At 45.3% G+C, this 15,005-nt stretch overlaps 1 protein-coding gene across 7 annotated transcripts in view; it reads left to right on the top strand.

Annotated features, from left to right (window-relative positions):
* The first annotated feature begins 3,060 nt into the window (after positions 1-3,060).
* HECW1 (HECT, C2 and WW domain containing E3 ubiquitin protein ligase 1) overlaps positions 3,061-15,005 on the top strand; it is a 252,277-nt gene continuing 240,332 nt past the window's right edge. For 5 of the 7 annotated variants that reach the window (XM_058038988.1, XM_058038656.1, XM_058038911.1 and 2 more), the window contains exon 1: positions 3,257-3,487. In XM_058038988.1, the coding sequence (XP_057894971.1) occupies positions 3,458-3,487 (30 nt within the window). In that variant the 5' untranslated portion in view covers positions 3,257-3,457. Of the gene's footprint in view, positions 3,077-3,256; positions 3,488-15,005 lie in introns of those variants that run through there. The other 2 variants (XM_058038828.1, XM_058039068.1) reach the window with 2 other exon arrangements.

Below are 15,005 nucleotides of genomic sequence, written 5' to 3'. Positions count from 1 at the left end.
CACCCAGATCAGCATGAGTCTTGAAGGAAAGGACATCAGTGGGGTTTTCTGGGCTTTTTATTGCCTGTAACACAACAATCAACGCAGCTGTTTCTCCAGATCAAGGTGTGCCTGACATTTTTTAAGAACAACAAATTTTCCTGGTTTTTCCCTCTTACTTGATCAAAGCACTTATAAAGAACTACAAAGTATACTATACCAAGTGGACATTTCTCTGATCATGCATGAGCCACCAGAATGACAGATTTTGGAAATGCAATGGAATCTCTCCTGTGCCAACACAAGAGTGTGTGTTTATGTACTTCAGAATTATTTGGTAGGAAAAGACAAGACTGCTTCAACTCGCTTTTTCCACAACCTCCCCAAGACAAAGTTTTCTTGCTTCCATTTCCTGTGCTTGCAGGACTACTCTCTGGCTGTCAAAACTGTGCAAAATTTTCTGCAAAACAGACATGCATCTTGGTCACTTGCTGCCCAAATCATCTTCACCTTGTGCTGCCTGCAGACCTGTCCTGAGGCATGAATAGGGCTTCTCTACTGTCTGAAAATACACCAGGACTTGTCAGCAAGCCTGTGGGACAGCAAGATGTGCTGTTTTGCTTAGTCTGTGGGAGGCTGGGGAGTGTATAAAAGGTAGGCATATGAAATTCGGAGGTTTGTTTATTATATAGATAAGAATCTGAACTGCCAAAGTTTAGTCTAATTTTAAAGCTCCTTATGCGTTATGCAACTCTCTTCCTTTTCAGTCAAATGCAAAGCTACAATACAAGCCACTTTATTTCCAAAATGTATAATTTCATTCTTTTGAGGAACAGCAGGGCAAAATGTCCTCTTCAAAGCCTGGTTCATTTTCTGAACCAGTTGCCACATTCATCTTCTGTTCTGTATCTGAGTGGATGTCTACTGGAAGTGGGTATGCATTTTGCCTCTTGATCTTAATTTTGATCTCTGGTTTTACATAAATTCCAGCAGGGGACAACTTTCACTTCCTTCTCTCGTAGGAGATTCAGGATATTCTTTTCAGTCTTAAAGGAAAGCCGGGGTGGTAGCTTCTAAAGAGAAAAGCATATGCTTTGTCCCCCTAAAAGGGTTCCTCTCCCCAGGTCTGCAGAGCATGGCAAGGTCTTCTGCTTCATATCTCATGACCCTGAATGTGTTCAGGGTGGTTCCTACTCCTCATGCACATCCATAGTGTTAAGCTGCCTCTAAAATTCATAACCAAGCTTGAAGTTTGAGTTGCTGGATTTAGACTGTTTTTAAACAGGTGCATTTATCAGGTTTTCCTGGTTTCACTAACTTAATGTTTTTGATAAAATCAACATATGTGTTCACCCTTGGAGATGAGAAGCATGTCCCATTTTAATACACGATGTAGAATTACACCAGTAACCCAGAAGAGCAGAAGGAGCTGGATAAAAGCTCTGAGGGGGCAATGAATCAAGAGTGAGGAGGCTTGGACCAGTTCTCTACTCTGTTCCAGAAAATTACTGTGTGAACTCTGGGCAAAAATCACCTTTTCACACCTCTGACTCTCTCCCTCATCTCTCTGTTTTTCTTTCCTATTTAGACTTTCAAAGTGCAAAGGCAAAAGCACATGCCTACTGTAGGCAGTTCCAGTGTAAATGCTGATTTACAGATTTAAAACAAGGAGGGAAATATTTGTTTGGAGGCCTCCTGTAGGATTTTGTCATCATGGCCCACTGCAATCTATGATCAGTGGATGGCTTTGCTGGATGAGGAGAGCCAGTGTGCTTGCCCAAACATCACCTTAATTTCCCAAACACCTGCAGAAGATGTTTCTGAGATGCACATTTGCTCATGTGGCTTTCATGACCTGGTATGCCTTTTGATCTGCCCTGCTCCTGGGGAAGAGCTGGAGCTGCTTTTTGATGATAGGCACCCCTTTCTTCCTACTCTCAATGCACAGGGAATTAGCCCACTTGCTGGTATCGTGTGTGGGTAGTTCAGACTGTTGGTGTATCTCATCTTTCACTAACATTATACAATACCAAGCCATTCTTCTCCCCAAATCCAATTTGATTTTCCTTCTGAGGTTCTGCTTATCTGATTCTAATTTCTCCTGTTTCACCTCTTCAAGAAAGAAAATTGGATGATCAAGTGGAAATGAGAGGCCACAATGTGTCTGAAAGTATTTTGGAGTGAACTGATGAGCAAATTAAAATTGGTATTTCTTGTACTGATACCAAGCACAGGAAGTGTTAGATACATAGAAATTTGCAAGAGGGGAGATTGCTAAGAAGGTTTTAGAAACAAATGTAGCTTCATTTATGAAATTACTGGACACATTTGTGGCTTTCATCAACATGTTTTTGCTTTAGGATACAAGTTAAGGTCCAGAAGAGTCTTGAAAAAATTGATATATTTAGTAGTGGGTGGGTGTGAAACCACTCCAACAGCTTGGTTTTTAAAACATGCTGTTTAAAAAAACCTTTTATCTAGAAAAATTAGGTGAGGGGGTAAGTGGGCCTCTGCAGGATTTTTCTGTCTTTTCCCTCTGCTAGCTGACAAGAAGAGCTGTTCTTCAACCCTTTCGACCAGTGGATGCACTCACAGCAAGTTGCTGCTGGAAGCTGTAGCCCCCTGCAGTTCCATCAGCTCGTGGTCTGGTTTTGGTGAACCGGTTTGCAAGACCTGTGGGAGAAACGCATGTAGAGCACCTCTGTCCCCATCCTGAACTGCATTTTGAAATTTGCTCTTTTCACAGCTCTGGTACTGTGACTTTCTTTGTCCAGGGGCTAAAGTCACAAACCCCTGTCCAGGAGGAGAGGCAGGAGATGACGGTGGTGCAAGGTGCGTGTTCCCTAGGGGAGGAGACCGCTGCCAGAGCAGTAGTGCCGCCCTAGCTCTTGCTCAGGTGAGCGGGGAAAAGGCTTTAATGATCACCTCGCAGGCTCTGGCCCTGGTGAGAAGTTGATGTGAGGGCATCAGCCCCGACTTCAAGGGGCTGGTTGGTTTTTTCCGCCTCCACGCTCGGTGCGTGGTGAGCCGGGCTGCGTGCGGCGATGTCCCCGTGCGATCAGTCGCGGAGAGCCGGGATGCTGTGCGGGGCAGGGTGGTGAGAGAGGAGCGGGAGGGCGGCCCGGGGTGGGCTCCGCAGGCGGGCGGGCGGCCTGGGCAGCGCGGGCCGGCCGGGCGGGAGGAGCGCTGAGGGGCGGGCCGGGCCGGGCCGGGCTGGGCCGGGCGGCGCTGCCGGGCCCCGCCGCGGCGTGTGGGTGGCCCCAGGCGGCCGGTACCCAGCGACAGGCGGCGAGGTGGGAGGAGGCTGGCGGGGCGGAGGAAGAGGAGGAGGGAGCGCGGCGGTGCTGCGAGGCGTATCAGCCGGTGCTGGACTATGGTGCGGCTCGGCGGGGGCTGACACGCCGGCAGCCCGCCCGCTTTCCTCCCTGCCGGCTGACAGGCACGTGTGGGATGTGAGAGCTGCCCTCGCCGGGGGAGCATGAGCTGTGCCCAGGCCGGCATTGTCCAGGTACGAGGGGCTGCTGCCGCCCGGCCCCGGGTGAGGGTGGTGGGGCGGGGGCGGGTGCTGTCGGCTCCCAGCGGAGAAGTGCGAGGCGGGATGGAGCTGGTAGCGGCCTCGGCTCCGGGAAAGGCCCTCCCCGGGGCCGGCGGGATGCGGTGGCGGGTCGTGGGTGTGCGCTGTCACCGTGCCCGGCTGCGCCGTGCCGCCTTTGTGCCTCGGAGGTCCGTGCGGGATGGGAGCCCCGGCCGCGGCCGTGAGCGCTGCCCTGGGCGGGGGGCGGCGAGCGGGGCTCGCTCTCCGGGAAGCTCCTTGGGCCCCGGTGGGATACGGGCTGAGCCGCCGGCCTGTCGGCTGAATTCCACTAGCGACCAGATAGTGTAGAATTATGATGAGCGACGTGCCGGCGGGGATTGACATCATTTGGGGATGTGGATGCGCGCAGGCGGTGATGAAGAGTCCCGTGCCGAATTTTTGGTGGTTATGTCCTTTCCTTGTGAAAGCAGAAGCCCCCAGTTTTGGTTCTTGGCTCCCTGACAATGCAGCAAAATTTAAAGCACGAACTGCTCCCCCCCCCACCCCCCCGGTGCTCTGTTGCTGTAAGCCAATCTTGTGACTTCATATTTTGGTTATTACCTTGTGTTATTATGTAACTGCATTTTTTTGTTAGCAATTAAATAAAATAACTTATAAGTATGTTAAGAACATTGCCCTAGCCTGTAGCATTGTCAAATGCTGCGTTTCTCATTTTGCAGCCTGCATAGATAATGGGTTTGCACTGACATGGGCAGTGCAATTCATTTTGTTCTCTATTGCATCGTTTCCCGTGTGTTTTTCTGTAGTTGCAGAAGAAATTATTTGGCTTGGGTTTAGATTTTTGCATCCTGCTGTTTGGAGCTGCAGTAGTGCTTTTTCTTTTTCTTTTTTTTTTTTCTTTTTTTTTTTTTAATATATATGCTGCACTCAGCAGAAGTGCGTAGTGAGACTGTACAACAGTCAGTCAGGCTCCTGTCCCTGTGTTTACCAGCACCACTGTCGTGTTTTGTGGGGCACCTAGCCCTGTCTGAATTGGGCAGCAATTAGGGGCAGGGTGCTGCTGTGCCAGTGGTGGCACATAGCAGGTGGTCAGCTGTGCCGCTCTGATTAGTGCTCATGCGAGGATTGCAGTTATTACAGTAATTCATTTTGGCTTGGGGATTCATTTTGAAAATTTGGATTTTCCACTAAGAAGGGATTATCATTTCTCTGTGTAGTACGTGTGTTTTGTGAAGAAGTGGAGTACGGTATGTATCCTGGCTGCTCTCTCTGCTTCCCTTCTGTCTGTCTCTGAAGTGCACACCCAGTTTGGACAACACAGGTGCAATGTTGATTTTCATGCTGGAACCAGAACAAGATGCAAAAGGCAGCACACACTTAGTCAACCCACACCACTCATCCTGTCAATGCAGTCTCAGTCTAGTACAGGGGAAAGGAGTGTGTGTTCTTACAGGGGAAATGTGGGGTCTGTTTACTTGTTTGTTTCAGGAGGGTGAGCAGGGAGTTGGGTCAGAACAAAGAGAGGTTGATGTCCAGCATTTGTGAGCAGCCAGCAGCATGCCAGTTAAGAGTGGGGGGCATGTTTTGTCACTTGTGTGATGCTATTGCTGATGTGTTTCTGACTTAATGTGACCTGAGCTTTGGACTCCTAAACTTTTAGTGTCAGTCAGCCTACTCATTTGAAACCAGAGCAGGCCAGAGCATGAACTGATCCACTCAAGTGATTTTATCAGGAACTATCAATATCTGAACGTGATGCTGATTAATTTGAAAGCAAACTGTGTACATGTGCTCAGAACATCCTGAAGAATTAATTCCAAATCCATATGCTCAGTATTTTACGTGCATTCTAATAAAAAATATGGTCCTTACTGTTTTCCAATAAATAACTGGCTAAGACTTGTTACTGAGGTGCATTTTTCAGTGGCTTTGTGTTTCATGTACATGGCATGCGATCTTGCATCCTTTGCCATTGTGAGATAATCCCTGTGAAGCTTCGTGAAGTTTTGCACATGCTGTGTCAGATGCTAAGTAGCATTCATTCAAGGTAGTGCTAAATCCTTCTCCTTGTCTCCTTTTCAATAGTCTTCTTACAAACAATGCTTGTGACTTGGAAAAATAGTGAGAGCGAAATCTAGCTTATTAGCTGCCTTTTGAAATACTGCAGAAGATGTGGCCGTGGTATTGTGGGGAGGATTCAAGTTGTGATGGTGTTGGACAGTTGGTGTTGGGCCAGGAGCTGTTCTAATAAAGAGGATAGGTTACCTGTGTTTTAAAGCTCTTGGATCTGCCTTGTGGATACAGGGGATTAAGATTGCCCCTGTGGTTTCACCTCTGAAAGATGCTTATAAAAAATACCCAGCAAAACAACCTCCTCATTTCCATAACAGTTGGAAAGTTCAAACAGAAGGGCTTTTAGTAATTAAAAAAAGAAATTCCAAAGTATGTTTGTTTGTGATGATAGATTTTTCCAGAGAACGTAGCTTGTCCTCATTATGACTTTTGATCTTTCTAAATATCTCTATGGTCCTGTCTTTCCCTATGTAGTTTCCTCCAAAGTTAGGGGTACCCACAAAGCCTGGCTTCAGCATGTACAGATCATAGTCCTTGTAGGCCTCTAGAGACAGGGAGGAGAACTCAAGCTTTAAGCAAGTGCTCTGGCTCACTGTCCGTCCTGTTCTGTAGACGGGGTGCTTACCTAAGCCTAAGCCTAAGCCAAAATTAGGCATTTGAGAGCAGTGCCCTGCACAGTTCAGCTGGGTGTCCGTATATACGTGTAGCTTACGTGGACGGATGATGCCTGCAGCTGCCACAGCTTCCCAGCAGGTACAGCTGTGAACCATCACTGCACTGGGAGTCACCATCACCTCAGATGCTCCCTTGCCTCCAGTGGCACCTGTGCTGCTGGGAATGCTGCTGTAGCGTTGGCCGTGTCCCTCAGAGTGGCTTGCAGCAGCTGGAGGATGATCCTGCCCATACGGGTTTGTGTATCTGCCTATTAGCAGGAAAGGGAATTGTGACGCCCCCTTTTCTTCAGGATGTCTGTTGTTTGTTTACACTCAGTGGCTTTCTCGGTTTTGGCAATAAGGAGATGAGTCAGTTTTGCTTCTGTTTAAGGCTTTTTTTACCCATTTCTCCAGTAACATTTCATGTGCTCTTGTGATTCTGCAGTGGCTGAATGGCAAATACTGCAGGCATTTGGTTTAATTCCTTAGAAGTGTATTTCTATTTGCTTTAGATACAATGACCATTAATTCTAATAAAGCTTAAAACAGACTAGATCTTATGTACTTACATATTTGTCCTAAAACACAGCAATACTTTGTTTTCTAGTGGTAATCTCAGAAGGGTAGGGGTCGTGCAACTCAGAAAAAATAAAAATGCAGTCAGTAGCAAAGAACAAGATAAGATGCCACCTACTTTAGTTGATTTTTTCCAGCTGAGATTTGAGGCCAGCGAGATGCTTAGAATTAATTAAGAAGAAATGGCAAGGTTCTTTGATGCAGGGAGCCCAGGGTCATTTTCCTTACAGTTAATGAATGGTGGCTAGGAAGCTATATAATGGGCTTGTGAGTCAGTCTTGGCCTTTTTTGGTGAGCCATGTCTGGCGAGGGTATCCTGTTATTAGCTCTGAAGTAGGAAGTTTGAGTTCTTCAGGCAGGGCTCCTTAGGAGATGCTGGGACTGTCCCTCGGCAAGATGATGTACTCAGTCTCAGATGTTTATGGAAAATGGACCAGAAAGACTGGTCCAAACTACAGGTGAAATGGGCTGTTGTCCCAGGCAGCAGACTGCTGGGGGCAAGTGGCTGGCTGTGGACTGCTTTCATTTTGCAACAGGGAGGAGCTGGGTTGAAGCAGGGCAGCAGCTGAGCAGGGCTCCCTTGCTGCAGTACCTGTTGCAGCTCCCATTTGTCCTCTCCCTCCAGCGGTGGCAGCAGCAGAAACCACTGTCAGCTCTTCAGGACTCTCCCTTCCCAACTTTCCACTAATAATCTCACCCTCCTTTTCAATGAGTTCAAACAGCCTTAGCATGATCCTAGCTCCTCATCCTTTAGTCCAGAACATTGCCTATAAAGCAGATAAACTGTGAGATGGCTTGGGAGCTGGGGAGGAGTGATAAGGCAAGCCGTTTCTCCGAGATCCTAAAACAGGGGGAAACCCCGGTGCTTGTGTTTGAAATCTGGAAGTCGGTGATCAGCTGTGTTCCCCAGGGAATTGCTGTGCTCCATTGTATTGGGAAGTTCTCCGAGGACACAGCAGTGCAGGCAGCGTTCCCCTGCTGCAGAGCAGAAGGTCTGTGGGAGAGAGCGTGTGCACAGCAGTCAGGAAACCTATTATTGAGACCTAGGCTGAGGTTTCATTTCATGCATTTAGCAAAACAGGCTCGCTCTTTCACACTTTCCAGATATTTTTATATTTCTCTGCAGATGCTTGTAGAGCACCAACATTTGTTTGGTTTCAAGCCTGAATTAAAATTCCCAGCCAATGTCTGGAGGCAAAATCAAAAAGGCACGTATTTCTCCCAGAATTAAAATCCATTTAAATTTGAGAGTTGTTAACCCATTAAATAGCAATGGAGTATAGAATATATCTTGGACTGAATCACTTGTGTTTAAAATGGAACATGCTCTAAAAATAAATGGTTAATTGCTTCAGTGTAGTCAATATGGAATTTAGAGATCACTGATGGAGTGATTTGACATCCATCTCCATAGCAGGAGTCATCTGGGAAGTCTGTGATGTTGAGGGCATTTGTTTCTATTAGCACCTTTTAAAGTAGTTTTGTTAATGACCTCTTGAACACTAGGACTGAAATGTGTCATGTGGTAAAATTAATTTTTCCATTTCATAGGAAAATGTGTGCCATGTGCACCTTCCATTGCCAAATCAGGTTCCTCAGGTCCTAAAATGTGTGGTTCAACAGGCCTGTCTGTTTTTTTTTTTTTTTTTTTTTAAAGGAAGCAGGAGCCTGCTGTATTTCTGGTGCCAACCAAATGCTTTCACACATCTCCATGTAAAATTTAGGATGGCATCCTGCAAGCTGGAGAAGATCTGATGTTGTGCTACTCACTGTATACAGAGAGGAGGATTGGTTAGGAATAACTCTCTGAAACATGTGTAAGCAGAAGAGGTGGAGCAGGAAATAGTCTGCTTTTCCCAAGGGTAGGAGGAGAGCAATAGAGGAGGGGGAATTCTTGATAAGATGGTCACACAAATCATTATTTACTGTGGTTGTATGGAGCAGGGATGGGTCAAGGAGCTTCTCTCTGGATCTTAGGAGTTGCCGTGGCTTTTCTTCCTCCCCAAAACAAACTATCCTGCCAAAGTCTGTCTCTTTGGCAGCATGTACATTACATGTTGTAGAGATTTTGCTAAGCTAGGTAATAAGCCATGAAGTTGGGCATAATCCAGATTTGCATGTGAACTGTATGCCTGTTAAAAGGCTCTTCCTAAACTGTCTGAACTGCAGTCCTTCTAGCTGGATACAGTAACTCAGGTGTGTGGGACTACCTGTCTGGGCATCTGGGCACTATTACAAGTGCTTGACAAACTACTGGGATGAATGTGATCATCTGATGTTCCCAGCCTGGGCAACTTGCTGCTTTTCTTTAGAAATCTGGGCCCTTTCAAGACTGATAGTGTCATTAAAGTAAGAGATACTGTCTTATTCCAAGGTCTTAATGCAGCCTCAGGAAAATTTAGATTTAGCATTCACATTTTAATGCAGAACATCTGTCAAGTATTGGGGTATTTGTCAGTGTTCTTTAATGATGTGTTGAAAAAAGTCATCTGAGAGACCCTAGAATTTTTAATTTTAAAAATATATACACTTTTCTTCAATGAGGTATGTTTTGTGTGCGACTGCATGGCTGCCTTAAGAAGACAAAGAAAACCCCAGATTTACTCTCTGAAGCCTCATCTTGATTTAAATACCAAAGTTTAGTTGCCACATGCTTAACCATGAAAAGTGGGGTAAGCAGATGAAATATTTAATCTTGGAGTCAGAACACAGGTTTCCAAGATGATGCTGTTTGAGACTCATGAAATGCCCAGTAGCCATTAGATGGTCTCCTATTCTTGGTTACAGGCACAGGAAAGCTGTGTGAGATAAGGGGTAAGGACTTTCCATGAACTCTTAAGTTGTCTAACTTGACTGCACCATGCTCTCAAGTGGTAGCCAATGTGAGGCCATGATTCAGAAACATTACATACGTACCCTGAGTCACAGGCAAGCCATGATGCTGAGATAAAGTGTTATTGAGTTTGGTTTGAGCATTGAGAATGAGCAATACTCCTTCTAAAGTTATTTGGAACTTTTCTTGATGAAAGACAAGGCCTCTGATGATTTCATTTATTTATTTATTTACAGAACTGAGTGTCATAGGGAAGCTAGCTGTGTTCTGTGCCAGCGTCAAGCACTGACATTTCTTTCTCATTACTTGAGCAGCAGGCTAAAGCAGAAACAGCCACAGAAATCACTACCCAGACCAGGTATTAAGGACTAATGAGCTGAACTGTATTTTCTCCTCCATTTCTTAGGCTAGAAGATTATTTCAGTAGAGAAACACACGGTTCTGTGGTAGACCCCTTTCCAAGAGCAAACACTTTGGTGGTTTATAAGGGTCAGGGTACCTCATTTACCTTCCTTTTTGTTTCCACTTCTTAATGTTCCTTAAGGATTTTGTTTTGTGTGTGAACAAAGCTCCCATTAAAGAATAAGATTTCTCACCTGACTAAAGCCAGCAGTTCTTATGTTGGTCAGGAAACTGCATCCTGGTGTAGAGTATTTCCTGCTCTTGAAATTTGACTTTGCCTTATTCTTTCATGCTCCTCAGAACTGTAACTCTCAAAGAATCCTTGCTGCATGTATTCAAAGACTCCCTCTCTGCACATGTGTTTTCAGTCTCTTTGATAGTCTGTTCTCCCCCTTCTACCTTCCCCCTGCTCAAGAACCAAGTGATTGCAAAGTACTGTTCTTTGCAATGCAGTTTGCTGCACAGGTAGCATTGGTCATGCAATTTAATGTTTCAGATAATTAAAACATGTCTAATAACTCAGACTAATTCTCCATACCCAATAACATGATGTAGGCTAAAACCTTAGTATATGTATTTGAGCAATTATGTTAGGGCATTTAATTAAAAGCATGTATCACCTAATTGTATGTCTCTGAGTCCTTAAATATTGCTATCTTTTGCGTGGTGCTGAGAGGGCACTTGCTTATCTTGAAGTGCTTAGGGCAATTTACAAATTAGGTTTTACTGTTGCTGGGCAGGGAATGAAAAAGTTTTGGTAGGTGGGAACAAAATCACAAGCAGGAAATGCAGCAAAACTGTAGCAAATGTGTGGTGAAGTGTTCTGGGTGCCTCTGTGTTCAGCTTGCCAGTTGCGTTATTGAGGTTTGTGTAGAGGTGGAGCCTACAGTGGGTGGAAGAGGACAGTATCTTCTAGAAAAGGAATCTAAGGAGCAGCTGCTTGACTTGCTTGTTGGAGCCACACGGTAATTTTTTGACATGTGGGCTGTATTGGCTTATCCATCTTCGAAGATCATCAGAAGCCCAGGGAAGTTGCAGCAATACTTCTAGAAAGGGGCAGGCTGCCCTCATGCCTCCTTTCCCGACCCACCCTGTCTGCAAAGGTGACTTTTTGAAGTTTGGAATAGAGGAAGTGGCTCAGGCCAGGCTCCCTGCAGGGTTTTTTCAACCTTGCACCATCACTATCTTTCAAAAAACCCCTAAAAAATGTCTAAGGCTCTGAGTGGAAATGAGTAACAACTTCCCAAAAGATAGTAGAGAAAGAAGTTGCTTGATTACAGCAAAAGGATGATGTAGGGCTGTGGGGGACAGGTTGTATGTTTAAACCTCTGTTTGGAGTGGGAATATAAATGTTTCTGGTAGAGCCTCTGCTTCTGTAAAATATTTTAGTTGCCTAGTTCTTATGAGAATGATTTTCTAATGGTTATAAAATGTGGATTTCGTGCATTATTATGCATGTATTATTTGTTGGGAAGAGGTTTGTTCTCCAAGTTAAATATATGCCTGGTTTGACCTATTTTTTCCCAACCTAGTTCTGCCAGCACTGCGTGTGCACGTGTGATGTTCCTGCTGAGGGAGTCCCACTGACCTTAGAGAGACAAGGCACCTTAGGAGAGCTGGTGTGTAAGTGGTGGCAGTGCTGGTAGGCTCAGGGTCTGCATGAGATGGGCTGTCAAGCTGGCTCAGCGAGGGCAAGATGAGAAATAGGGTGTTTGAGGAGGTGTCTGATTTAACACCGAATTATCTGGCAAGGGTCGTGAATAATATGCTTGGCTGACTTGTGACCTTGTCACAGTAGGTCTGAGGTGGACTGGAGATCAGTCTACTTGATGGCCTTCTAATAACTCACTGAAAACCCAGGTCATCTCCTTTAGCTACCTGGACCAAAAAGGATATAAATGCAGCATTGCTAATCCAAATAATCCTTGTGGGACCACGAGAGGGGGTATCCACATGCTGAAATGAAAAGTGATAACAGGGCCTTAAGCAAATGAAGATCTAAGCTGCTAAGAGTACGTAGCATATCGTGAGCTTACTAGCTTATGTCCAGGACACTATAGCCATGTTTCAGGCAGTGCTGCACTATAGTAGGAGTCCTAGTGAAATATATGTGTTGTATAAATGGCCTTGCCCCAATCCTAGTTGTTCTAAATGGGCTGCAGCTGTGATATCCTCAATTGGGTGGCAGCTGTGGCTAATGAAGGTAACTGGGACAAAAGGGGGTGGGTTGGCCAGTCAGGGAGAGCCTTGGAGGAGCCCTGACGAAGAAGCAGGAACAACACTGTTGTGAAGAGCTGCTTGTGAGAAAACTACCCAGAAGGTATGGGACTCTAGAAATATGAACTACAACAATATGAATACAATACTGCACCAGAAAGGGAGGCATGACAGATTATCTTGAGTTGGCTGCATGAGACTGGTTTATGTGCAGGGCTCTGCTGTCCCCAGGACTTCTATTCCCTGTGTAATGAAGGCAAAAGCAGCTTGCTGCATCTCTGCCCCCTCAGTGTCATTGTGCCCTGGATGAAGTGCAAAACTGGTTGACAGTGCCTGAAGGGAGGCAGGTTCTCAAAAGCAGGAACTCAGAACTGGTGTGTTGGGTAAGGCGTGGTGTTCAGGGAGGAGCTGCCCTCCCCAGGCAGGGTGTTACTATTTCTCTTGTACCTGATTTAGATCTAGGACCTAGATCTGTGACTTTCCAGGAATGTGTCCTAACAGGCAGGGAGCTTCTCTTAAGTGTGTATGGGACGTGCTTTACATGCATCTGGCCAAAGTTGTTGTGTTCTACATGGAACATCTGAAGATGCATTGAGCCAGAGAGCATGAGGGAGCATAATTCTGCTTTAATGGGTAGAGGGAGAGTTTGTGTGTGCCTTTGGCAAGAGCCAGTTCTGGTGTTTTATATGCAGAGTAGCACGTGGGTTGTCAAGCCTGGTGTTTCTGCGATGCACAGGAGCAGAACATGAGGTTCCTGAATCCTCTTATGCAGAGAGCAGGACTGAGAAGCAATGAGTATCATTTTCAACTTCAATGCCTGAATTTTGCGTAAGCCCCATTCTTTTGATCTGGCCCAGAATATCTATGTTCAGTCTTAGTCTTCTGAACTGTTTTTATTCATGCCTCAGTGATGCATCCAGTGGGAATTTGCATGTTCATTTGGCTTGTTTTATGCAACAGTTTCTTCAGTGGAATCCTGGTAGCTAATGGTGAATATGAAAGCTTTCAAATACGAATTCCCATGTAACAGGATACTGGTGTAATTCAGTCAGAGCTTTGATAAGCTGCATATCATATGTGATAACCTCAGAGGACCTTGGATCAGAGCCTAGAAAGTTGTTGGGCTCACCTCTAAATTTGAGTGAGAAGATGGAGAGATTACTGAGAAATGCTTTCCAGGTGCCCCACTCAGCCAAACTATTGTCTTTCCATAACCACTTTCCTTGATTCTCTTTTCATGGATTCTGATAGGTGGTAGAGTGAGAGGGAGACTTTGTAGCTGCAGAGGTCTCAGTTGGACTTCATGCCAATTCTCATTAGAGGAACATAGTTAAAACTGCAGTTCATGAATAAAATAAGTTCGCTCCCTCTAGGAGCTTTTGAGGGTTTTGTTTTCTTGTTTCCCCACACATGTTTTTTAAAGGAAGCAGGAGGTAAAAAACTTTTTCAGCCTAAGTCAGCAGGCAAATACTGCATCTGCTGGAGGTAGCAAGTCTTCTGCATAATGATCCAATTTTATGTAATTGCTGTGGAGGAAAAAAAAATCCTGTTTTAGAGCAGAGAGGGCTGGCACTGAGAAGACTGTTTCAGAGACTGCTAACCAATTCTGATGTTCCTCCTCTTGCTGTAGTTCACATCCCTGCAGTGCTGTCCTGCTGGGCTTGCCCAGCTTCAGGTGTGGTTCGGGAGCTTGGACCAGCCCTTGGCAGCCCTGCTGAATGCTGAGTCACAGGGAAGAGATGGAGATACAAATAGTACTCAGATCTGTGCAGCACTGTTGCATTATTTGCTGGAAACTAGAGACCCCCACAAATCACAAGCAAGTCATGAGTTGTTGATCAGGATTGGTGAAATAACTACAATTTGCATTTTCTGATAGCTGCTTGAGTAAAGAGCTGAATTTATGAGCTACCATGAAGCTACTTACCAAGCCTCTTAAACCACCCCCATCCCCCCAAAGCTCCATGTATTTTTATTTGCAGGTATTTTTAGGGAATATGTGTAGACATTGCATCACCCTTGTTTTGATGACTCTTTTCTTTGGAGTCTCTCACTCCCAGTGAAGACAGGTGACCTGGCAGGAGCAAATCCAATACACTGTGAACATGCAGTATAATTATCTTCTGGAAGTAGTTCTGGAGCATGCATGTGTGGGAGGAGGGGAGGCATATTAAGTAGTGAAGCTGCATGAAAATTTGCCAGTGGAACAGTTTTCTGTCAAAAAAAAAATGCTGTTTTAAACAGAATCAAAATGTTCCTCATGAGAATGTGTTTGTACTGCAGCTGGCAACTGTTCAGAGGATCTGGAGCCCTGCAGCCTTGTTTAATGATCAGATCCAGTTGGGAGAGATCAGACATGGAGGTGTGGCAAGGTGGTGGTTGTTGTTATGTTTCAGCTGTAAAGAAAACTTCAGAATGCTTCGATTTCCCACAGTGCAGAGAATGAGACTTGACCTGCTCTGCCATTGCTTTATGCAGCCCTTTCTTAAAAATTATCTCCCATCTCCAGTGCACATCATTAAAGTGCTGTATGATTGTATTTACTTCATGGAAGCCTGGGGCCCATATCTCAGCTTATGCCAAGTTCGTTTAAGTCACTGATCTTGCACTAGGGATGCATTTGGCCCATGAGGTCTTAAAATAACTGTGGAAATATTCACTGCATATTTATGTGGGACAGAGACCACACAGATTTCTCAGTTTGCAGTTTTCTAACGCTTGTGCACTGGAAAACAAA

This window comes from Melospiza georgiana, chromosome 1 (assembly GCF_028018845.1).
Source record: "Melospiza georgiana isolate bMelGeo1 chromosome 1, bMelGeo1.pri, whole genome shotgun sequence".
NCBI lineage: Eukaryota > Metazoa > Chordata > Aves > Passeriformes > Passerellidae > Melospiza > Melospiza georgiana.
The sequence above is the reverse complement of the archived record's forward strand: the minus strand, read 5'-3'. Positions and strand labels throughout refer to the sequence as shown.